Below are 26578 nucleotides of genomic sequence, written 5' to 3'. Positions count from 1 at the left end.
TATACTGCATTACTGTTTTATCGTAATAGAATTATTGTGTTGCCACAATTATCCTACATGCAATAATTATCTTATATAAATATATACATATAAAAAAGTCACAATTTAAATATTATTATTTATAAGCGCGATTAATAATCAACACGACGTAATGTCGATATTAAACTGAAGATGTAATATAAAAAAATATATTGATATTAAAATGTAGCAATATATCATGCGTAGAAAGCATATTGAGATCTTCGATATTTCTATATTGTTTGTTTATTTATAGTGCGTCCATCGCTTATTAAACGAGACTTGCGCGTGACAGTCTCAAGAGAATTTCTGCAAAAAGCATTTACCGCTGATGGAATCGCGCGTGGACTATAATTTACTTTATACTTGAAACGCATCGCTTTGCGATAGAGTGCCGTGAATACCGCGCATGCCACGCTGTCGACCCCATCGCCGATTTCGGATGCATTTTCTCGTTTGCGTCAGCCGACGGCGGCGTGAAGAGCATTTCGAGGAGTCGGCACGATAAAAAGCGCATTTGCATGCTCGCGATTTGTAATCCGTCCGCTGGATGTCGGGAAAATCGATGGCACCGACTCGTATCTACCGCTCGTAAATAATATGGTCGGCGGATCGGCGTAAACAGAGAAAAATCGACGGTCTTAGATGGTCTTTCGTGCGAGCCGAGAAAATTCTCTGCGTCGAGAGGAACATCCGAAAGTGATGCGTGCCTCTTCAAGTATTGATCGTTCAGAAAGTGGCGCAAAATATACTCTTATGTAGAAATGGATGCAAGTATTTTTGAAGTACTTTTAAATACGTGTATAACGTAATTTGTTATTTACATATTTATGAAAATAATCCTTTTATACGAATAGAGGTAATTTGAAAGAATAACATTTTTTAATGTCTTTAAAGACTTTATTTTCAAGAAAGTCGATTCTGAGAAAATATAGAATTAATAAGATTATTTTCAACGAAGCATTGACTTACATAAAAAAATAAGTTATCCCAGCATAAAACGTGACAAGAAAAAATAGAGAAAAATTTCTTGTAAAAAAATTGTTATTGAATTCTTATAAAAAATTGTTATTGAATTATTTATTTATTATTTTATTAATTTATTCCAATAATATCTCTTGCGCAAAAATATGTCGTAAATTTATTTTATTTGTCGTAAACTATTTATTTTCCTTTACACCTGTTGTACGATAAATAAATTTTCCATGTATAAATTTTATATTATTTAAAAAAAAACTGTTTTCTCTTTTTTCGATTATTGATTCAATTATTCATTATTTCATTATTTAAATATATGTATAACTTTTAAAATAACTAGAATAATATTATACGTATATGTAAAAAAATAATTTGTTAGAAAATTATATGCCGTTCTTCTATAAAATATCTATTAAACATTTTTCCATCTAAAGCTATTGTAAAATTTATTTATTATATTTTATTAATATTTTATGCTTTATTTATTATATTTTAATCGCGTTTCCATAAAACACTTTATGTTTTGTTTGATTCATTTTTTACATTTTCTTTATTTAAAATATTTTTATCACAAACGACATATGCTCGTTAATATATTTTCTTGATTGACATATGTGATAACAATCATAACTTTGGAAAATCATTGATTAGCATTCCTAAGAGTAGCTTGATCAAAAAGTCGCAAATAGAATGCAAAAGTGAATTCGTTGCGCGATGCACTTTGAATTTTTGATTAGACAAAGAAACGAGAGCGCCCATGGGAAATTTATAATTTATCTGATAGAAGAAATGCGATTTTTTTTTTTCAAAAGAAGCTTTATCAAAATTGAAATACAGTAGTAACATAGTAACGAGAGATTTTAGATAAGATAAAACTGTGTAAGTTTTTTTATTATTCTCTTTTAAAATTGATCGAACACATGATATTTCCAAAAGCAATTGCATACTTGGTAATATTAAGTATATTTTATATAACCTTTCTCATTTGAAATTTAAAAAAACAAGGTTTCAATAAGAAACAAGATTTCATTATCAATCTAGTTTCCTATAAATTTTAACTACGGCAAAGCTCTTTGTTTTAAATTGTTTATAGTTTAAAAGACATTCCTTATTCAAAAAGATTTTGTAATTTAAGAATTGATTTTTCAAATTAACTATACAAGCCGTAATTTTATAATAAATAAGATATTAGTATTTAAAAATAAAAAGTGCCCAGATTTGTATTTTCATCATTTTGAATATTTATACGTATATGAAAAATACAAAATATATCGGAAAAATTAGCGTTTTTGGATATTTTATAGAAAGATATCAATTCTTCTAACAATAAGTTTTATAATTTAATTGTTTATTTAAAGCAATATGCATCTCAAATTTTCAGTTTAAGGAAACTTTAATAACTTTTTGCAATAAACTATACCGCAGATTCTAATTCACCAATCTTGCTCCCAGTTATATACAATTTGCACGACGAGAAGGTTCTTGAAACTTGTGTGAAAAATTTCTGGAAAAATTCTTTAATTTTTATAACGTGCGATTTTTCCCGCCTATCAATCTTCCAAAACTTTCTTGATGATTTTCATTAATTATTCAAATCTATGGAACGGCCAAACAATTACTCATCTTTTCACTTGCCTAATCGTCTAAAGATGTTCTTCGCATGTAATTTTTTTTAAATACTTAACATAAATATACAAAATACTTCATGTAACGTATTACAAGTTATTATTTTTTCAGGAACTGTATTATAGAAATAAAAATTTTTTTGACGTTTCAAAATTTGTTAGAATCTTTGTAAAACATGTAGGATGCTACCGAACTTTACGAAAGCAAAGGAAGAAATGCTTATTTTTTTAAATTAAATATATATTTTATTTTAAATAAATTAATTCCACTCAGTATTCTCTGTATGTACAATTTTTTGGGGATTATCGAAAGTTAGATATTTTAAAAGATATTTATTTATGATACTATTTACAAAATTTTCAAGAGAATACAAAATTTCCAAGTATTAAAAAATTGTTATAATTTTTTATTTTTATTTTGATCATTTATATTAATCGATAATTTTTCGAAATATTTTACAAATTTATTTTACAAATTTATTTCTTCAAGAAAGAGAACCAAAACTTTATAATTTATCTATATATTAATGTGTCTTATTTTAAGCTTATTTATTTTTGACATAAAACTCTTTCTTATAGAATAATAGATAAAAATGATTAAAGCGAAGTAAGTTTTTATATAAATTATCCATGAATATTTTTCTGTTTTTTCAAATAGCAGAAAGATTTGTACAACTATAACTGAAAATCGATGACCCTTATTTAATCATCGCTAACAACAATAGCTGAGAACGATGAGACGATTTAGTTCCAAAATGTCCGCCAATTTTTCCGATTCGTCGATTCGACAAATAACAACATTTGATATCGCGCGGCGTGCGATGATCGAGGGAAGGCGGAAAATTATTTTCCACGCGAGAGCATCGTTCCTATACGAGACCACGGCCGCATCGTATGGCGCTCGCATAAATCTTGGTAGACCGAATGATCCGCCGCGCCGCGGTGAATCTACCGACTGATAAATCTCGATGTGGAAATTGATTATCGGAAGGTAGAATTCTCTCCATGGCAAAATCCACCCTCAGTCTCGTGTACACCTGTATTTACGCTCGAGGCAATTTAGTCGTGCGATGCAGTTAATCCTTACCCTTTTTGTCTTTCTCTCTATCTCTTCATTGTTCTTTTCTCTTTCTCTCCGTTTTTCCATCGAATATTTCTGTTTTCCAATTTCAAAGACATCATAACTTTATTGAGAGATAATTAATATCGTATCTTTCGTATTTATCGCGTTATTTGCTTATCCTTCTACGAGATAATAGCTCTTGGAATGTATAATCACTTCTAAAAAGATTTTATTTTTTATAAGACAAATTGCCACATATACGCTGTTATTATTTAAAAGTTTCTTATTCGTGAGAATAATATGGAGATAGAAATATATATAATTTCAAATTTGCATTTTTGTTGTTATTCAATCTTGTCACTCAAGCTAATAAACAATTTCTTTAGTTACAATTAAAAATTATTAATCTGCACGATTAATTACTAACTCTTACGATTGAGCATTCATAAACGTACTGTAGCGGGGATTATTTATCAAAGCAGGTACTTCGTGAAATTTATATATTTAAAATACAAATGAAAGTAACAAAGGATAGAAATTATATAGAAGTTATTGTTTCAGTGTAATCTTTATGAATAATAATTATTTTTCTTTCGATTCTGCTTGAATTCGAGTATATCTCGCACTACGCTTCGAAATTTTTGTTAATTCAAACGTAATTTATCAATCATTTTCAAATCGAGAGAACGCGCAGTAATGCATAAATTGCCGTATCGAATAATTCAAGCAAAGAAAAGTTGTGATACATTAATCATTTATAATAATTAATGATTAATCAAATAAATGTAATACACATTATCTGTTTAATAATTAATAATTAATTAAATGATTGATTTAATAATTCATGCACGAAATTCAAGAATAATATTTCATATAAATACAACTTACAGTGCGTTAAATATGTCGTAGTGATAACAATTTAATTATTACAGAGTATTTGATCTTGACGGTGTACAAGGCGTTGTTGCCAACAATGACCTTATCGTTTGCGCGGCGAAGTATTGCCAGCACACGCAGTAACCTTCACACAGTTGAGTCTCGAGCCGCGAGGTAAGTGCCCGAAATGTTTCGTGTCGTCGTCGTCGTTGTTATTCCTCGAGAAATACGGTAATTCCGTACGTTTATTATAATAATTAATGATTCGCGTGTGCGCGAAATGTCGGAGTTATTTATCGAAGTATAAATTTTACGTGATTTAAGAATCGGAGTAATAGAAAATAACAATTTTACATAGTAATCGTTTTATAACCTCTGTGGATAATGTTTCCTTGGCAAGATTTTGATCGGAATGTATCTTATAACGGAGTTTTGAAATCTTCGTCCGATTTAATTGTCACTTGCCTACGCTTATGAGATTAGGGAAAAATAAGCAAAATGGATATCGAATAATTCGATTCTACATCGCGTTCTTTGTTGTTTGACGTTGCTACGATGGATGATGCGTGAATTTGGATCGCTAAAGTGCGTAGATTTACGCATCGTAGTGCGACGCAATGTACGTGTTAATCTCTTGTCGCCTTATATTGTAAATGCATGTCGCGTGTGATCGAGAATGCCGTGCAAAGTGACGTGCGATTAACGTCTAGTGAGTGTTTTCGCGAGTGATCATTTTCGTGTGTGAGTGCCATGAAAGTGCAGCAAAGAGCGAACAAGAGAGGAGGAGGAGGAGGATGAGGCCCAAGATGGCATCAGGCGATGACGAAATGATCTTGGGGTAAGCAATTTATTTTTTTTATAATTTAATTTTTTCATATCTTATTTATTACTTGTGAAAATAATCACTTGATCATTTTTTCGATTATTAAATATATTACATAATTATATATACAACATTTTTTTAAATTTATAGTTCTTTGAAGTAATTGAAGTAAAAAGCATATTAAATTTTCATTTAGTATACTTTATAAAAATTTATATTTAAACAAATTTTGTCAGGAATTATGTAATATTTGTTAAATATCGGTTTAAAAGGCGATAAAATATTTAATTGCGAGCAATAATTATTTTTCAATATTAATTATTATGAATATGACTTTATATAAGCACATATAATTTAAATACATATTTAAATACATATTATTTATTAAATACATATAATTTATATGTTTTTGTTTTATAACTCAACATATGTATACAACTCTGCTACTGCACATTATATCGTAAATTATCAGATAATATTTTATTTTAATTTTAAGATAAGTGCTTCAAACTAAAAACAGAAATTTAAATCGATTATTGCTTTTTTTCAATATTTTATATCTGAAAAAAATTAAGTAACTAACTGAGCATTAATATTTTTATAATCAATTAAATTAATTTTTCTAACATAAAAGAAGCTAAAAAGTATACATCAAGCTAAAATATTCAAAATTTTCGCATACATATGTGTATAATTAAAAATTAAATATAAAAATTAAATTATATAATTAAAAATTCTTGGTGTTCATTTTTGTGTATGACTGAAACAGAAATAATAATATATATTGAATATATATTGAAACAGAAATAATAATATATATTGAATATATATTGAAACCACTCAAATATTTGAGCAAAAAATTCCATAAAAATTATGTAAAATAAAATAAAGATTCTATAAAATTTTTTATAAAGATAAAATTTTTTTCGCTATATATATATTCTAATCAACATCGACAATTTTTTTTATATTGTTGCATAATATTATCTGATAATTAATGACAACAAATACTATATTGATCCTTTATCTTTGTCTTCACTTTCCATATTTTTCCACGTTCTTGTATCTATATGTATTTTTCTTGACTTCTCTCTCACTTCGACTTTCGCCGCGAAATTTCCGAGGCCGCGGTCAGATATTTATGCTAAATAGAAATTTTGAAATATGATATTGCTCCCTCGCACGGTCTCTTTCGCCTTGTAGCGAGAAGTTCGAACGTGCACATGCATACGATGTATAAAGACTCTTCGAATCGATACAATCGATGCGAAACGTGCAAAACGCGTCTGAATTGCGAGAAACATCACATGAGAGGAAAATTTCTTACTTCGAAATTTGTATAAAATGCACTACATATAAGATTCATTATTAAAAAATTTCATTGCATGTCTCTATAATAATTTTTTTTTTGTGCCAGGTAATAGCAAAATTAATTTATAGGTAATTATTCCTTATTTTAACCGCGTTTCTTTTAAATTATATATGCTTTAAATAATTATGAATCGAATTCCTTTTTATAAACATAGCATATTTAACATTAAAAGTAATTAAAAATAAAAGTTAAGTTTCATAGAAATATAATAGATATAATGATCTATAATATGATTAAAAATTATATATTTTTCGGTTTTCTTATAAAATAATATTTAATCTTGAAAATTAAGAAAGTATAATTAATAATAGTCTTTCATAACACATTTCACTATAGTATGTAAAGAATATTTAATAAAAGACATTTTATTGAATATGAAAAAGTAATATTGCAATCATAATATAAAAAGGTGATTCAATTTCTCATTCAAATTATTAATAAATTAATAATTAAGCATTTCAAATAAGTGTTATCACATTATCATATTCATAATCAAACCATAAATATTTTATGTACCTCCACTGTATATTTGTAAGTACTTAATCTTCAAGAATAAATAAATTCTTTATATCGTTTGAATAAATAAAAGTAAAAGCATTAGCTCTGCTTTATGTTTATATGATTAATTATTTTCAAATAATGAAGAAATTTTTTCTTGAAAATTATGAATTAATAAATATCGCTTTACGGGAAGATAATATAGTAACTTCTAACTTCGTTCTAATATTTCCTCGAAGCATCGTTCGCTTTTACGCACATTACGAATTCAGGTTTAATTTTGGCACGATTTTTAGCCTCATGTAAAAGCTTTAGTATAGAGAAAAGGTCTATTGATTACATTACGAATTCAAGTTTAATTATGGTACGATAGTCACATATAAAAGCAAGATATCGATATTCTAAACATACATATAAGAAAATCGTTTAATAGATTTATCGCTGTCATTACTGTGGTCATTTTATACATAATGACATTTGTTAATCTTCTGAGAAAAGATAATGTATTACTTATGATAATGTATCTTCTGAGAAAAGATAATGTATTACTTATGATAATGTATACTTTTAATATATTACTTATTTTACTAATTACTTAATTTTAATATTTCCAAAAAACTTGATTTAAATAATCTATTTTACGATAAAATTAGAGTTTTATTTATAATTTTGCGTGTAATATAGAAAACGCATATTTAATTAAATAGAATACATATATAAATATATATTAAAATATACATATATATTATGATATTAGCAACATATAAAATTATGAATGAAATTTTGTCGGGGAATTTATCGCGAATTCGTGAGAAATCGTCTAAAATAGGCTTTAAACCTTAATATCACATATAATAAAAATAAAACAATTATGTGACGATTAATAAGTAAATAAAAAAATCAAAATTTTTATATATTTTTTATTGTTAATCTTAATATTTAACGTAGTAATGTTTTGAATGAAATAAGAGATGGATATGTATTTTTGGCACTTATTTTCTCTCTTTCTCTCTCTTTTTCATTGACCTCCTGACATCCTGAAATAGATTTGTTTTTTTCCTTCAATGTTCCTTACACTTTGCGATCGATGACGCCACTTGCACCGCTGCTGCACAAAACCAATCAACTATTTTGCATCTGGTACCGACATACAATTTGCTGCACTTTACACGTCCAATGGCATTTCATTTCCGTCAAGTTAATAATATAGTTCGTGTTTAAATAACCAGTCTTTCCTTTTATTTAATTTTCTTTTTATTTGATTATCCAATTTCCTTTTGCATGTTTAATTATCTTATAAAGTATCACGAATTCTTTTTAATAATAACGTTTTGCACATACAAATTATTTAATTACAAAAATTATTTAATTACAAAAATCAATATTTATAAAGGTGCCAAATTTAGAAAAAAAAGTCTTGAATAAAAACTGTTTTTGTAAATAAAAAAATATTTATTTATAATAATTTTTATCTAGCAATACATATAATTTTAAATGTACATACCTCGTATAGCTGTTTCGTCGTCGACTTGAAATTTGAGCGAATTGGAGCGTCTGGAGAATCTCAATGTATGCCACATGTCATCGTTAAGACCTTGTCCAGCTACCAATAACTGAAATTAAAAAGTATCGATTAAGTTTATCGCAGGATGCTAACTGTGATAAACATCTATAATAACTATGAATATTATATTAAAGTGAAGAATTTAAAGCCGCATATGACAAATCTATATCTTGGAAAATTTTGATTGGAAGAGAAAATATTTAAAGTAATTGCAAATTTTCAGAAGAAATTTAATTTTCCTAGGATCTTTTTTTTCTATTCTAAAATTTAAATACTAAAACAAAGTCAGTCGAAATATTTGCACTGAGTTTTCGAAATTTTATCGCGTTTTACAGTAACAACGTCATCAACGTGTCGCAATAGCTTTAAAGCTATCGATAAACCATCTCTATGAGATGTCTGTCATTCGGCCAAGCTCCATAAATCCAAGCAACTCGTCACTATCTGACACAGTTCCTATGCAACATACGATATCATGTGTCGTGTAGCACCTGACACGCGTTTGTCATCTAACGTCATCTATGCATCGTTACCGGATTGAATATTATTATTGCAAATTTCTGATTGCAGCTGTCGTGCAATTTGCGTCAACAATTATTAAATACATTTCTTATACTCAATATATAAATTCAAAAACAATTTATTGAATTTTTATTAAAGAAAAATCGATTTCAACTCCATCAATATTTCCGTTAGTGAAAAGTTATATTTGATAAATTGGCTTGATAAATTGAACAGTATTTTTATCAAACTATTTTTCACGCTTTTTTCAGAACATTTAAACTTTATTTGAATCAAAATCAAGCTATATATAAAATATAAATTTAACTTTAGAAAGTTTTTATATAATGCAGAATGTCTGTCACATTATACATATGTATATGTAAAATACAAAATCTATATATACATAAAAATATGGAAAAGGGTTTATTATAAATATAATGATTTGATAAATATACAATAATTCTTATCGATAAAATATTAACGATATTATTATAAAATTATTATAAATAGCTTTATACATTATTTAATATTTATCAGTTAAAGTTTTCATAAAATACGAAGTTTCAAATTGAAAGTATTAGAAAGTTTTTCCTTTTTTGTCGCATATTTGGACATATTTATTGAAATTATTTGAATATTGTCTTTATGATTTTCAATTTCTGTCTCGCAACAATTAAAAAATTAATAAATTATCAAAAATTGCGGATAATTTCAAGAAAATCGGAAGCGAACGCGATAGAATCTTTATTGAAACGCTCTCAAACTTCCTAGGAACTTTGTGGAATCCGGTTTTCCGCAGACTAATCATCAAGCTTGCCGCATTATCATATCAATTATTCCGCTCAATTAACGAGTCCGTGTAGAGAATACAGAGATTGAAACATTACCGTAAATTATCGTGCGCCTTGTACGTTCGCGCTTATATTTGTGTACATGTATGTACGTCTGGTTACTCATTCGCACATGTACGAGAGTTGCAAGTGACTTCGAGCCAAGATTGTTAATTCAGGTACCACCGTTGCTTAATACAATATCTGAGAGTTTAATATGACAACAATGCAATGCGCGGGACAAATTAATGCTTTCTATGATTAATTATTTTTAACACTTTATAATTCAGACGATTTATAATTCAGAAACGAGTTGTATCCAGAATTTTAGATACATCTTAAATTGTAAAATCATGATTAATATGTAATAGGAATTTTGTATTATATATTAATCACGCATATATATTTTCGTTCAAATTACATTAACATATGTGTAGATGAATGTATAATTGAAAACTTTATTTTTTATTTTATCTTTTTATTTTCAAGTATTTATGATTTATCGAACAAAAAGTTAACGACAAACATTTTTAATAATAACACTTTTGCGAGAATTAAAGATATTCACAATTATCAATGCGTGGAAATGAAGAAAGATAAAATGTGCATTTACGCATCATCTAATGAGATAGCTGTGAAATCGAATCGAGCGATTTACTATTCATTCGACCGGAAACGTGATTGCAGAATTGCTTATGTATTTCCACGTATGAATGTGGGTGACAGAAGCGAGGGATGGTGTCGGGGATTGCGTGAACGAGGAGTTGCGAGATGCATTCAGAAATGCATTTGGCTCCCGGGAAAACGATCGATGGAGCAGCACGGAAACGCTCTTTGCGACCTTGGAGAACAGTATTCTTACCGATTCTTAATAAACTCACGAAAATTTTTTTACTCAAGATACATTATTATATCGCGATGTAAAAGTAATATTATATACATTTGTTATAGTATAAAAGAATAAATTACTAAAAATTACAATAATCAAGAATTTCGCAGAGATTCATTAGTTTTTGTGAGATTAAATATCCTATGATGATAAATGTTTAATAAAAATAAATTGATCCTTAAAAAATGATGCTAAACGATATATAATAATATCGAAGATACTTGAATTTTTTACGTTATATGTCAAAAGTGTTATCTGTTTTTTTCAAACTTTAAGATATTAAAATATTAAATATCTTATAAGGATTATAAGTGTAATTAATATTAAATATCCTATAGGGATTATAAGTATAATTAATTTAAGTCTTCCATAGGAGTTCATATTTTTGAAAGAATTAATAAAACAGAGTATGAAAAATTATTGCGCGTTATCTGATGTTTCGGAAGTAATTATCGAGAATATGCTTTACGCGTTCAACATTTCCGTCGCAAAGAATATTCCGTTACATGAAGACGAGAGCCGCCAGCCATTTACTTGGCGGATGTTCTTGCGAGTGACGTATTAAGTTAATGTCATGACGTCGTTCGCAACTGAGAGAACGATCTACGTCAACTATACTAGAGCGACGTCGAAGATGCTTCCCAGGAATGTAAATCTTCGCGAACTACGTGGTCCTTTAACTTCTGAGCGGGTACTCTTTGACATTAAGTGGATCGAATTTGTCCGAGCTAAATTCAATATTTTGCCCTTTCACGACAACACGTTTCTATTTGTAATAATATTTGTTTAAATAGCGTTTAACAAAGAACATAGCGTTTATGCAAGAGATGATAAAATCTAGTAATTATGATTTTATATCACGTTAAATTAAACGTTAGAACAGTTAAATAACATTAAAAAATACAAATTAAAATAGTAATTAAAATAGTAATTAAAAATTTTTAAAGTTTTCAATTATCAAAATTATTTTTGAAATTTTTACATTTGATGATAATTTGTTAAAATTTCATCGTACATTTTATTTGTTATTTTGAGTTGAAATATAAATTATATCTTTGAGGTAATTTAGGACTACTTCCATTACTTTATTGATTATCGCTATAATAATGATGAGAGCTGAATATTTCATAAACTTACCTTTTCTCGATCTCCGATGTGAATTAGCATCTGCGCTTTGCCTTCGTCTAAATAAATCTGTAAACGGTCGGCACTGTTCTCCAAGCTTGTCGCTAATAGAAGTCCACGTGGTCTAGTTGTCTTAAATCGTATGATGACTTCCTCCGCCTGTGTTCTGGATTCTTCCGGCATCAGTGCTGTCATTTGTTGCGTGCCGTTCAAATGCAGTGTCGATGCATCTGCGATAAGTGTATATAACAATAATATATTATTCACAAAAAAGAAAAATCAAATTCGAGTTTCTTGAGAGACATATATAGGATTATTTTTTTAAAATTATTTTAAAATTGATCATTGTGTCGATTAAAGAGAAAAAAGTAAATTTATTTTATTTTTATCATATAAAAAAATATATAGTTAAAGTTAGAAAATAAAACTATTATAAATATTAAATTATCTCAGTTTGAATGTAGAAATGTTAATTCTCTTCGAAAAAAAGTTATGTATAATTTTACGTAAAAGCAATTGTGTGTATATGTATTTGATTAAAAATTATACATATATTTACCTTTGCCACAAGTGGGTCCTGTGAAAGGTGTGCTGGTGCAATCACAGTGAAATCGATTCCATCCTTCGAGACAATGGCCACCGTGCATACACGGTTGCGAAGGGCAATGTGGGGATTGAATATGACAAGCAGGTCTCACTGCACCTATGCATGCAAAAATATAATTGCAAAATTTTCAATCGTTAATATAAGAAAATGAAATAACTATAATTAATAATTGTAATTATTATCATAATTATCACAATTTAATGCTGTTACTGATTTAATTAAGTGATTTTATAAATATTAATTTATATATATATATATATATATATATATATATATATATTAACCATTAATAATGGCATATTTAAATTTCAAGTTAAATAAAAAAAGGCATTTAAGTGACAATGGTAGAAATTTATGATTTACATAATGATCAAAAATTTTAAATTCATATTTCGAAATTTTTTTAACGCACATTCTAATTTAAAATAAATAAAATTTCTATAAAAAATATATTGTAAAATTGTACAATAATTATAAACACTGATTGTTTAACTAAGAAAATAAGAAGAATTATTATTTGGATATATTATTGTACAATATATTATAATATTTTGATTAAATATAGTCATTTTTTTCTTTTTTATTAATACTTCTCCATTTATTTTTCATAGCATTTTGTTTATTTTTGAAGTAAATTATAAATTCGATTGTTTTTTACGTATTTATTTCGTGTTAAATTTGGAAATATAAAATTTGTGATATTCAATATTTTCTGGTCGGAGTAGATTGTACCACATGTCAGAAGTTGGTTGAAATAAGAGGGAGCGTCCGTAAGCTGCGGTGTCCGAGTGGTTAAGGAGTCAGACTCGAAATCTGATGGGCTATGCCCGCACAGGTTCGAATCCTGTCCGCAGCGTATTATTTTTTATCTACATCATCGAAAAATCATACCGCCGCTTTTTCCGTACAAACATCAATAATATCACACGCCGCAGGGATTGTTTTTATTAGCAAATAGTTAATAAACATGGTTATATCAAGTAGGACGACAAAATATTTTGCTCCAGCAATTGTTAGCGCAATGTGATTGTTACGTTTAGTTGCCTTATTTTAGAGAGATATCTATAAGCTTTTATCAAAATATTACTACTCTTATTAAATGAAATAATAATTTATAAAGATTTATTATATCTTTGTAATCGAGATTATATAATAATAGACACATACTCAAATTTATAGTGTTATATTAGAATTCAGAAACGTGATGACATATATTTTTCGTATTTTCTGTAATCTATTACAAATCGTTGGCGGTGGGACTTTTTTTACATACTCGTAGATGTTTGATTTTATCATTTCACGAATATATAATTGCATAAAAATTAAATCTCTTACCAGAATCTTGTTGTTGCGCATATCCTGCGATATCTACTGGATGTCCACTAATAACGAGGTCTCTCATGCAACCCACATAGCCCTGTCGAAGGGCACCCGTCCATAGAACGGGCGGAACTGTTAAAGGCGCGAATGGTGCACCCACACCACCGATATATAACAAACCATCCAAGTCTAATTGCGTGGAATCACCTGTCAATAATATTATTAATTATATTAGTTATACGTTGCATTGTAAGTCGAAATTTTTATCTAATATTTAAGTATATGCAAAAAATATGTACGTAAACAAATTTTAATCATTCTGTAAAATCACCGAAACGATGAAGGATATCAAAAAATATGTACGTAAACAAATTTTAATCAGTCTGTATAATCACCGAATCGATGAAGGATATCATAAAAGGATAAATAGAGAAACATTCTAAAGTATAGCGCAGTTTAATTAATATTAGCGTTTAATAAACGAGCAAGTATTATATACGTTTGGTTATATAAATACTGCGTAATTAATATCGGTTAGAAACTTTTATATAGAACTTCGACCAAACTAGGTGTTCTAATATTTCCCGATATTATCCGTTTGAAAGTTACTCTCGACATACTTTGATACTTCGTAATATATTAAAACATTTTTAAAAATTTGTTTTTATTTAGAAAATAGTTTATAAAAGAGAGGGTGATATATATATATATATGTGTGTGTGTATATATATATATATATATATATATATATACAACGGATTTATATATATTATTTTATACAAAAATTTCATCTTTCCATTTAATTTATTTTTTATGTTTGTTTATACACTATCTTGAAAAAATATACATCTAATTCTGGGTTTTTTGCTACATTTTATCTTAGAAAAATATATCTTTGTATTTGTAGTCCTCTATTTCTCGATTCCAAATCTATTTTCCTATTCATAATTTATGTCGAATAAACAAATTATTTTAAAGAAATATCAAGCATCTGAAATTTTTTTTGTGCTTGACAATGATGCGCGTTATTTGCGATTTTATTATACAAGAGCACGAGGACTAAATTGCTCCAAGCTATATTGATAGAATTTAAAGATAAGTTTTCTCGGTAAATTACCTAACCATCCATATAATTTGACTAATAACTAACTGCGACCGTTATAAGATGAAAACGCTTATATGATATAGTTCAATTAAAGTTACAAATTTATCTCGCGAATATACGAAAAAGGAAAAGAAAAAGAAACCGAAAAAGAGAAATAGATAGCAAATTGATAGATAGAACAAGACAAAGAAATTTATATATCATATTTTCGGAAATTTATATTATATTCGGGAAATTTGATCAGACAACAAAAATCAATGCACTTTACAATGCAGCAAATGAACATATATTAAAACAACTAAAGAGCAAATAATTATTAACGAATAAATTCGATCAATAGACGATAATGATAGATGATAATATATAAATATGTAATGAAATAGATGATAATATATAAATATATCCGATTCGAAAGATTATTTTCAAAGGTATAGAAGATATTGACGCATTATTAAATCTAATTTTTAATATTTAGATTAATGCAAGAATATGGAATATAGATAAATAATCTATGTTATCTCGCACGCAAAAAGTTAAAAAAGAAAACAGTAAATGTACATGTGCAAAGAGGAAGTTACTGATGAGTAGAGTTAATAGAAAAGAGGATAAGTTAATCCTTCAACAAATTTCAGAGAAAAAGAAGTTACTATCCTTTGTAAAGTAATTAATTTATCAGTTAATTAATTTTTTGCTTTGGAGAGTCGAATTAGCTAAAAACACTTTGACGTCATTAGAGGATTACAAAAAACGCGTTATAAAATACTTGTGCACGTGTATGTGTACATATATGTACTTTATAACATATAACAAGAAAAGAGAAAAATATTTCTGATTTTGTTATTTATTCTTAATAATTAAAAAATTTAATTAATATTTGATTAAATTACATACATATTTGTACAAACATCTTTCCTCGATATAAATATCTTTATTTTCCGTTGATGCAATTACTATTACTAGTTTTGATATTATACATCTTGTTTATATAACACACACAACTTACTAGATATAAATTAGATTCTATCTCTTCTTTATAAAAAAAACATCGGAGCAATAAGCTCAATTGCAATAACATCTTCAACAATCTAAGTCACCGTTATCTGGAAGAGGATATATGGACTCTCGCTGTCTCAATGAAATTCTTTTTGCCGTTTTTTGCGGTATCGTTCGCGTGTTTGCGACCGTACATACGTAGTGCTTTATCACTTAACCACGGTGTAGTGAGTAAATTCTGGACATCGCGGTCCAGCGACATAAACGGTGAACTGAGCGGGCCGAGCCGCTCATAATTCAGAGTTACACGCTCGAGGACACTTATCTGCTACGTTGGGTTAGACATTTTATGTGTATAAGGGGTGAGATAGTTCTTTTTGAAAAATCGTCACTGTGTGTGTATGTGTACGTATAAATACAGCTATGATAGGCGTTGGCATCGATTGCGAAGTTTCAAGAAAAATATTAAACTTTCCTCTTTTTCCGCGAAAAAGCAGATAGACCTATACAACTTTAAAAGACTTAAATTGAATATCAATAAGAATATCAATATGAGAAACTTCCTCCTTGCAAGATATCAACTTACGTTACAGCATACATATATGTTTGAAATTTCTTTATCTCTTTTTATTTCTATTTTTTATTCTATAATTATATATTTGTCAATAATATATACATATGCATACCAACAAATTAATTATTTTGAGATAGAAGCTCCAAATTTAGAAATTAGTTGTATAAATAAACAAATTACAAATTTGTTTATTTATACGACTATAATAAATAAATTTCACAACAGTCCATAATTAATTAGAAAAATTCACGAAAAATTATTTTGATTTTTGCTAAATTATATGACTTCTTTCTCACGCATTTTGAAAAAAAGTAATATCAGTAGAAAGATTTACATTACGTTACCTGGCGTACGAAATTCGGCTGTATAATCACCCACAGTGACTCGACCCTCTCTTTCGACCCTTCTTAGGGCAACGTCGTGCCAAGCACCATTATCGATGCGTGTCTTTGATGATCTTACTTTAACAGGACCACTTCCAAGATCGACATGCAAGTAGAGATGTCCTCCAAGAATTTCGAAGGCAAATAGATCTTGCTGTAATAAGTAGAGAAATAGACCGCCCATTTTTATTACAGCATTACTACTAATGGAAAATAAATTGCTTCCGCGTGCATGCTTTTTTACAGTGCAATTGATTTTTAATATTTATTACTCTCTGCTTTGATTTTTAATATCTATTAAATTTTTAGTTGGAATTTTTGATTAATAATTTGTAAAGTTATATTACTTCTTTTCATAATCTATTTCACAAACTATATTTAAATTATATAGAAAGAAAATATGATATAGCAGATTCTTTCACATATTTGTGAATTATAGCTAGGTAGTATAAGGAGATTTATATTTTTTATTTATTGTATAAAATAAAAAAAGCTTATTGTCGCAATTTATTGAATTTCTGTTGCTACAGATAGATAGATGAAGATATATTATCGCATGTCAGCATATCATTGTTATTAATAGGATTACGAATAAATGAAGATATATTGTGGCAATCCAGGTTTATCTAGTATAAAAAGAGGTTTAATATGAACAATACTTACAATTTGTGAAATAATTTGATTAGATGAAGACTCATATAATTTTTTACATTTGTGTAACAAAGCTGATTGATAAAAAATTATTAAAAAAATATATATTTTAAAATACAATAATTACATAATATGTCTGAATTATCAATTAATATAGATTTATTTTATAATAACACAAAATGATGTCTTATTTACTATTTCTGGTTATTGAAGTTATTTTTAGCGTCGGCCTATTTTCATTAATTTAATTATAGAAAAAATTCTAATTTTCAAAATGTGACTCGTATATATTTTTTAATTTAACAATTGTACAATTACATATTGAAGGATATTTATATAGAATGATAGAAAAGAGAGAGACTGTCTCAAAATACTAAATAATCATAAAATTCAGGCGTAAAGGTCACTGACCACCAGAACTCATCGATCGTCGGTGTCAGGAGAATGGAATTGTGCATCGATAATTAAATTACCGTCAGTCGAGTGTGCAACCGCGGCCGGAATGAGTTTTGGGACAAAAGCGGCTTGTTATTTCGAAAAACGTTTTCAGCAGCCAATAATTGTACAGACGCGTAATCGCGCTTTGGTAGCCACATTCGATTTTATTATCTCTAAAGCTCTTTCGGATTATCCTTTTTTTTATGTGCAAAAGTTACTCTCAAATTTAGTAATTATATTTAAAAAAATAATTTTTGTTGTCTATTTGATATTTTCAAATTGTTACAACGATTGTCGATATTATAATTATTAAAAAGGATGAATCAGAAATACGTACTCTGGTGTGTGCTCCGCTGCGGCTGTACATGATCAGTCCGTTGGGTTCGTTGGTACGAATTTTGAAGGATATACTTCCGGACTTGGCAGCTTTCCAAGGTGGTAGAACCTGAAACAAACGAGACAGATGGTTCTTACGACGTAGCTTCAGGGCCTAAAGAGGAAAAAAAAGCGGCGAGAAAGAGCGAAATGGAAGAAGCTGCGTCGTCCTCGAGAAGAATGGACGAGCTAGCCTCGTCGTGCTCAGCATCCGCAATCTCTACGTGCATTCTTACGAATTCGCCATTCATCATGAAGTGCTTGAAAGAATCAGATCACTCGTTTGGGCATAAGCAGCGGTGGAAAATCGCATTGACATAATGTGGTGACTTGCGAATTTATTTATCTTCTTATTTGAAATGCTGCCAAAAATCAATATCTTAGTTCTATAATTCCATTTTAAGATCCATCATTTAAGAGCTATCATTTTGAAATTAATATCGTTTATTTAAAATTATTGTTTATGTATGATTATCCAAAAAAACCTTGGATAATTTATACATAAAATTCCGACCTGTACACTCGTAACTTTTTCAAAAGTTTTGACTGCAGTTCTGGCTATGACTTTTAAAGCTAAAAATTACAATGATTTTTATATGTTTGCATAACTAAATATGACATCTGACATTTTTATATATAAATTACTACAACATTAATTACAAACAATTAATCGCTAGATAGGGGATTCATACATATCGCACATAACGCATTCACCTACACACACATACACACGCATACACACGTATTTATACGTACCTTATATTTATGCCAAATGCAAAAAATTATTTTGATAAAATATTTTGTTCAATATTACCTTCAATATTTCAAATAGTTTCAAAATTATTTGCTCGTTACATTTTTATTGAACGCAACAGTCGATTTCTTTATCGCTCGTGTCGGATAAGAATGTTTTTTAAACTTCGCGCAACAAAACATTTCAAATATTTTTTTATGCAATATTTGTTAGCAGTCGTCTAAAAATCAACAAACGGTAGAACGTGCATCCCCTATTTATACGAGACAAAAGACAAAAAAATATACAACTTTTGCAAAAATATACGTCAAAAGTATGAGACTTATTCTATACGACGACAATTTGCGAAATAATAGAACGTTGACAAACATGCGTGGAGAAAAATCCGAGAAATTCACGTATTGCTGTCGCAGCTCCACAAAGCGAATGAATATATATATATATATATATATATATATATATATATATATATATATATAAATACATGTATAGAATGTACCAATCGGAGACAACGAGAAAAAAAGTCGTATTCTGCATGAACTGCATCGTGCAAAACCCGGTCGGTCGAAATAGTGGGTTACGTTCAATATATTGGGTGACGGGTATAGTCGTTTTCGCGCTCACGCGCGAGAATGAACTCTGCATCCAAATTTAAACGAAGGCATCCTCGTTTGCTTTTATTACTTTTATCGTAAGACTTTCGTAGATTTCTCATAGAAAAACTCTTCATTAATTTAAAAAAATAATCTTTCTATTTTATTTCATCTTTTTATTTGATAAAATTTTAATTGAAATACATGTATTGTTGATCAGAACGTGCAATGTTTCTTTTTAACACGTTCAATTTTTCTCATGAAGATTAAGAAATACACGTTATATATTTTTTTCAATAATCTAGACAAATTATAATTATAATTTATTATTTTATTAGATAGTTTTTGTAACACGTGAAATTTTAGTTAACAAACATTAATTTTTCAATAATATTATCAATTAAATTCAATAAAAAAAGAGATATTCTCATTTTCTTCTTATTTTGCGATCTTTTTTTATTTTTTTATCTCATTAGGCGCAAGTAATGTCAGGACATTTCAAAATTAATCTTGTAATATATATTGTATACGTATATACAATAACTTATTGGATTGTATAAATTGTAACGACATTATATTGGATAAATTAGAACGATTTTTAAGAGTGCGTCATATTTCAATGAAAATAGAAACGAGTCATGTAAATAATGAAATATACTGGCTATAAATTCATCTCGTTTTCTCATGTAAATCCAATGCTGCATTTTCTTTATTCGATTTTGCTAGCCATCGATGCAACTGAGAGAAAAGTGTATGACATGCCGTATTATCTGCTTTGATAGTCAAAAGTGATGCAACCATATTTAAAGTCGCATGACGTTATACGGTCAGGTGCGCTCTCTGAATAATGCAGAGCACGTCTAACCGCTATGAATCAGCATCAGACGGAATGGATCCTCTCGTTGTAGAGCTCATACTTCTTCTCTATCTTCTCAGCTCCAATAAAGATTCAGTATAAGCAACTGCGAGGATGAGATCGCGCGTATCTTCAAACCATATCGATCATTCCGATATGCAAAGATACTTTTTGAAAATCTCCAAATTGTCCCTAAGGCACTTTTTATGAAGATATTTTACATACATCTCAGATATTATGTAATATTTTCCTAGATATATTAACTTTGAATCGATTTATGACCCAGCTTTCGCCAGGTACGTCAAAAATTCTTAAAGACTCGTTGAGTTGTTCGCCTCCACGGAAATCTTTAGTAAAAGGCGAAAGATTTATTCGGGCATCAGACGCAAACACGAGTGATGAACACAATCCACGACGTGTCCCTTATATATACAAGAATACTGAATTTCACTTACAAGAAAGTTGTGACTAGATTGGACATCTACCGATCGTATTCAAAACTAACAGTCGTTTCGAGTCTTCGAAGGGTACACACAAATCGATACTCTTCTCTCCCCTCTCCTTCTTCAATATACTAATGTAAGATGAATGCCGACAAAACTCTTAACTGATACTCCAAGCAGAAAAGCAAATTCTTATTTTGAACGATTTCTTTATTTCATAAATAATTAGAAAATATATATTGCCTATATTTATTGTATCATTCGAATGATAAATCTACAAAATAATATAATGTTTAAAATTGGAACACTCAGTAAAACCTAGATTATAAATTGCATTTTATTTGCATTTAAGGAAAATGTATATTTAAAGTAAAAAATAATGCATATAATTCCATACAAAAAATGAAAAATAAATAAAAGAGATACTAAATATGAAAAATATCATTTATATTTTATGTGTATTAGTAAGAAAATGTTTTTTTACATTTAATAATTAAATATTTGGTTAATAATTGTTTTGTAATTACATATGAATAAGATATATTGTATTTAGATTTCAAAATATAAATATAAATTATAAATATAAATTATAAATATATGTAACATGTATTTTTTAAATTTAATTACAATATAAAATTATATATACATAACAATAATTATACACATAAAATATAAAAATAAGAATAAATTTATATTTAGAAAAGAGGATTAGACTTTTAAATATATATATATATATATATATATATATATATATATATATATAAAATAAATGATCAAAAGTTTTTAAAAAACCAGCAATGAATTGCAATAAGAAAAACGATTGTTTTCCTTTTTCACAATTAAAATAATAACAATTGAAAAATAGAACATTATTTCTAATGTGTAAAGAGTTAATTAAATGGTGTCTGTTCGATGCATCGTTTGCAAGAAAATCGCAATATAAAAGAATCGTCACAGAAATTGGCTGGCTACTTTTCCCTGGTTTTTCTTTTTTTTCCATTGACTTAAACGTCGTGCGCTAATTAGGCCACTCGTACAGACTATTCTACGGAACAAAGGACGGCGAGAAATATTTTTCTACCGAAATAGAGAAATAGACAAAGCAGTCCGTTCGTTAATCAACGTCCGATGAGATAGCCACAGCTCTTGGGTCGCTTTTTAAATACCTTCTTTTATTCTCGTAATTCGTGTATTTAAAAATACAGTACGTTTATTCTAAAATACAAAGCGTGACCCAAATAAAACGCGATGAATTGACGTCTTTTTAAGTCGACTATTTTCTTCTGCGATATCTTTGGCAGTAAAAAAACATAAATGCAGTAGAAAAACGTACAATTATCATTTTATAATATATGAATGTTCTGTTTGTATAGTAATTATAGTATAGTCTCTATAGTAATTCGAAAGAAATGTGAATAGTCTAGAATAACACATATTCTATATGTAATTTCAACAAGGGAATACAGCGACAAGAATAAATAATAATATTGAAACAGAGGTTTCGATCTTGCTTTCCATTAGGGAAATTAGCCTTCATGAAACTCCAATTAGACTTGGTGCTTTCAGTATATGTATGAAATCCCTAGACGCGGATGCGAATTTTCTACTCGTATAAAAGAATTTCAAACAGAATATTTTTTTAAAGGATCTTTTTGCAAAAATGTATGATGATAGATTGAACACGTTTCGAACAAGAGAGATAATTCTTTAATATTAAATTCTTTAATATTAAATAAGTTATTTAGTTTTTCTGAAAGACTCTCGTATTAAAATACACAATCTTTTAAAGTACATTTCGAACACTATATACGTCTTTCGCGACATGAACATTTCAACACACTTGAGATACCGAAAGTCCGCGAGATTGATACCACCCGCAGAGGCATCCACACAAACGGAAAAACTTTTTCCAATTTCACCTTTGGGAGTGAACCGTAACTCGCCACGAGACTTGAGACGGTTATCTCAAACCTGGAAACTTTTCCCGCGTTACTACGAAGAAAATAGGAAGAAAACAGGTTCTATGCATGATTTTTCTCTGCGTAGAAATCTGATCCAAGAACAAGAAAACGTCTTGTGTTGTTTTAGTGAACAGTAGCATTTAATATTAGCACAGCAAAGGCAGATATGCAATTATTATATTAAGGATCACGTAATCACGTACAGATTGATCATTTATTATGAATTTTCTATTTTTTCGTGTAGAATCATTATCATTTTGATTGCATATCATTAATAACATATTTACTTCTGTAATAATATTGTAAATAAATTTTAATGAATATTTTACGAAAGATACTTAAGAATTAAATTTAAACATATTTGTAATTATTAATATCAGTCATAGAAAGAATGTGATAAAAATAGCAAAGATTGAAAGAAATCATTGCAAAGAAATTTATGACAGCAACTATGATAGTAGTAATAAAACTCTTTTATGTTTCATGACGCTCTTTCTAAATTTTTTCTCTTGAAGAATTGAAGGGATCGATCTCGAGTGAGAGATTTCTTTTAGGTTGCCATATCTTCAGGGCCTTTCTTTTCGAATGTTTCTTACGTCCTTCTCTACCGAAGCGAGTATCTTTTCCGTATAACAATTCCCAAGAACGTGGTAAAGTACTTTTCGACTTCTCTTGTTCATTGACCAGGACTTTTTCGTTCTCACTTTCAAGAAGTCTTCACAAGATACGCGTCGAAAACGTTTTTCAAAAAACCTTCTTTAATAAACGAATTTTTGCGAAGCCATAAAACATGATTATTTTGATCAATATAGCATGTTGTCATGTTAATTGCCAAATTTAAATGCTACAAAAATATAATGCGTAAAATAATGTTACTTATATCATTTTTGCATGATTATATATATATATATATAAATTATTGATTGTCCAACTAGCAGTTAAATAAATTAATAGTAAACAACATTGCGAATAATATCGGTAATACTTCTGCATAAAGATTTGAGTGATGTTTAATTTTTAGTCATATAAATTTTCGATAATATCTGAATAAATATTTAAACAATTTCTTTGTACATCGTATAGTCAATGTGCAACGTTCTGATTATTTTTTCAAAATGAATATCTCACATTTCAATCGCAGGATAATCAATACAGCAAAGCTATTTGTTAATATTCATGTTGTGGATATTGAATCGATTGTCAAAAATAGTACGCGCACATACATACAAACAAATGTACACACACACACACACACACACACACACACACACACACACACACACACACACACAAAACATCACATTCATAGATCATGGGCTTGTAATCATCATCGATCTCATTATATCTCGAAATCCCTCGAATTACGTGGAAACTGGAAATCTCTCTGGGGCAGCCACGCCGAGAAATTCATCTCGCTAGTCCGCTGCGCAAAGTGCGCTTCGTTGAGGTATTTCATCCTGAAACTGGCTACATTCTTCTATTCACCCTTCTGTCTGCACGCCACGCCTCGCCCTTTTCGCGAAACTCTCGACCGAGCAGACGATCAATTAGAAAAGTTAAATTACTTCCTGAAATAAATTATTTACTAATCCGCGAGTGACGCGCCCCTTCGTACCCCTCTTCCATTTTACGAGCTACCAATCCTTTCCGATCTCCGCACCTGTCAGCAAATGTCAATTATGATTATGCGAGCTTTGTGATAAATGTTCTATTATACTGCACTTACTGCGCAAATTTCAGCTATTTAAGGAAAACATTTCTCGATCCAATATTAGGGAAATGATGAAAGTTTATATTGCAATATTAGCAGCTTTACGACAAGTCATAGCTTAGAATGATAAACGATATATGATAATTTTTAATAATCATCTTATTGTTGATTAAAATTTTGAAGATGCTTTGATTTGAAGTTTATCATATATTGGTTTTATAAATGTATAATTAAATTTACTACGGGATATGTGTCAAAATTCTTATTTCGTACTTCGATAAAATAAATTTTTAATAAATTTCTTAAACATGAAAAATAATCGACATCGAGAAGCAAAACATTTTTTTTGTTTTAAAACTTTTATATGCGAGAGACGTAATATATTGAACAGGATATTATGATATTTTTACGATTCTTGTTAAATTTATTAATTCTTGTGGCATCTCTGTCAAGGGAGATATTATGTTTCTTGCATACAAAATTTCTAAAAGAAAATTTTGTTATCTTCCAATGTCAATTGTCTATCTCATACTATTAAGAAATTTATTTATATATATAATATATTCTTTATTTCATTAAAATTGATAGAAACTTTTGAGACAAATTTTTCTCTAAATTTTTGTTAATATATTTTCATATTTTTTCACAATTCATTAACTAATTACAAAAATAATATTCTTCACTCCTATTCGTGTAAGAATAAAAGGGATAAAAAGATCTAAAAAAAATTAATTAAAAAAAAAAAAAACACGTAGAGCCTAGGAAGGAAAATAGACAACCTGTTGTGCAGGTGGATGAGTAGGTCGCGACCACGTGGGAGTACCTGCTAACCATCTGATTGCGTTACACGACCCATGAGAATTTCCAGCGAATGGAAATGCGTCAACGTGGCAGCAATATCGGTAGCTATCGGATAGCATCTCCTTCTTGGCGAACCGATTCTGACGGATTAAGGTCGACTAGTGTACATATACACGTTGGTTGGCTGATTAGTTTCCCCAACTACGTCAACGTGAATCCGCGACTGATAGCTGGCATTCCCATCTAAACTAATCGTCGCGTTCCCTCGATTATATATCGACTTTGTCCTGATCGTGAACGTTGCAAAGTTAACGATATAAACTGTCAGATTATAACTAAATATATGCTCAACATGTAACTACAACATATAACATATGTTAATTGCTTGTAATCTGTTAAAGAAATGCGTCATATTCTTTTCAGAAAAATTTCACGATACGACAATACTTAATAATTTTCGCTTACTCCGATAATTTTACAATCTTTTTGCAAAAAATAATGAAGCATCTTTAATGTAATTCCTTTTTTATTGTAAATTAAATTAATATTATTTCGGGAATTAGTATTTTTATGGAAAAAGCAATCTAGATAGAGCTTTAAAAGCGTTTAATCGAAATGACATGTGCTGAATAGAAGCAATAACAAATAATAATTTATAAAAATGCTTTTGATTTTACGCAATTGATGGCTCAATTAACCGCTCTTTTAAACATCGCATGTGACAGCTTTGTATATATTAATTCGCGTCTGTGTTTGCCTGTCGCGCTTCGAGCAAAGCTATCCAGAGTTTAGAAACCGCAAGCTGCTTCCTGTGCAAGCTACTCCAAGCCTGATGCGCGGAGCGTTAT

The 26578-nt window shown here is 28.8% G+C and overlaps 1 protein-coding gene and 2 non-coding genes across 4 annotated transcripts in view; 1 reads left to right on the top strand and 2 right to left on the bottom strand.

The window, feature by feature from the left end:
* Positions 1-26578, bottom strand: part of LOC105257546 (neurexin-1) — a 212841-nt gene that overhangs the window by 37482 nt on the left and 148781 nt on the right. For both annotated transcript variants that reach the window (XM_025414874.1, XM_011268232.3), the window contains 6 exons: positions 18574-18681; positions 17109-17301; positions 14108-14299; positions 12725-12868; positions 12178-12395; positions 8758-8866 (listed from right to left, as the gene is read on the bottom strand). In XM_025414874.1, the coding sequence (XP_025270659.1) occupies positions 8758-8866; positions 12178-12395; positions 12725-12868; positions 14108-14299; positions 17109-17301; positions 18574-18681 (964 nt within the window). The remainder of the gene's footprint in view (positions 1-8757; positions 8867-12177; positions 12396-12724; positions 12869-14107; positions 14300-17108; positions 17302-18573; positions 18682-26578) is intronic.
* Trnas-cga lies at positions 13547-13628 on the top strand. Its single transcript has one exon. It is a non-coding gene; the product is annotated as a tRNA-Ser (tRNA).
* On the bottom strand, positions 21094-21213 carry LOC112639787. The gene has a single exon (XR_003123681.1). It is a non-coding gene; the product is annotated as a U5 spliceosomal RNA (small nuclear RNA).

This window comes from Camponotus floridanus, unplaced genomic scaffold, assembly GCF_003227725.1.
Source record: "Camponotus floridanus strain SB8 unplaced genomic scaffold, Cflo_v7.5 scaffold9, whole genome shotgun sequence".
Taxonomy (NCBI): Eukaryota; Metazoa; Arthropoda; class Insecta; order Hymenoptera; family Formicidae; genus Camponotus; species Camponotus floridanus.
Note: the sequence above shows the minus strand (reverse complement) of the source record. Positions and strands in the feature narration are given on the sequence as shown.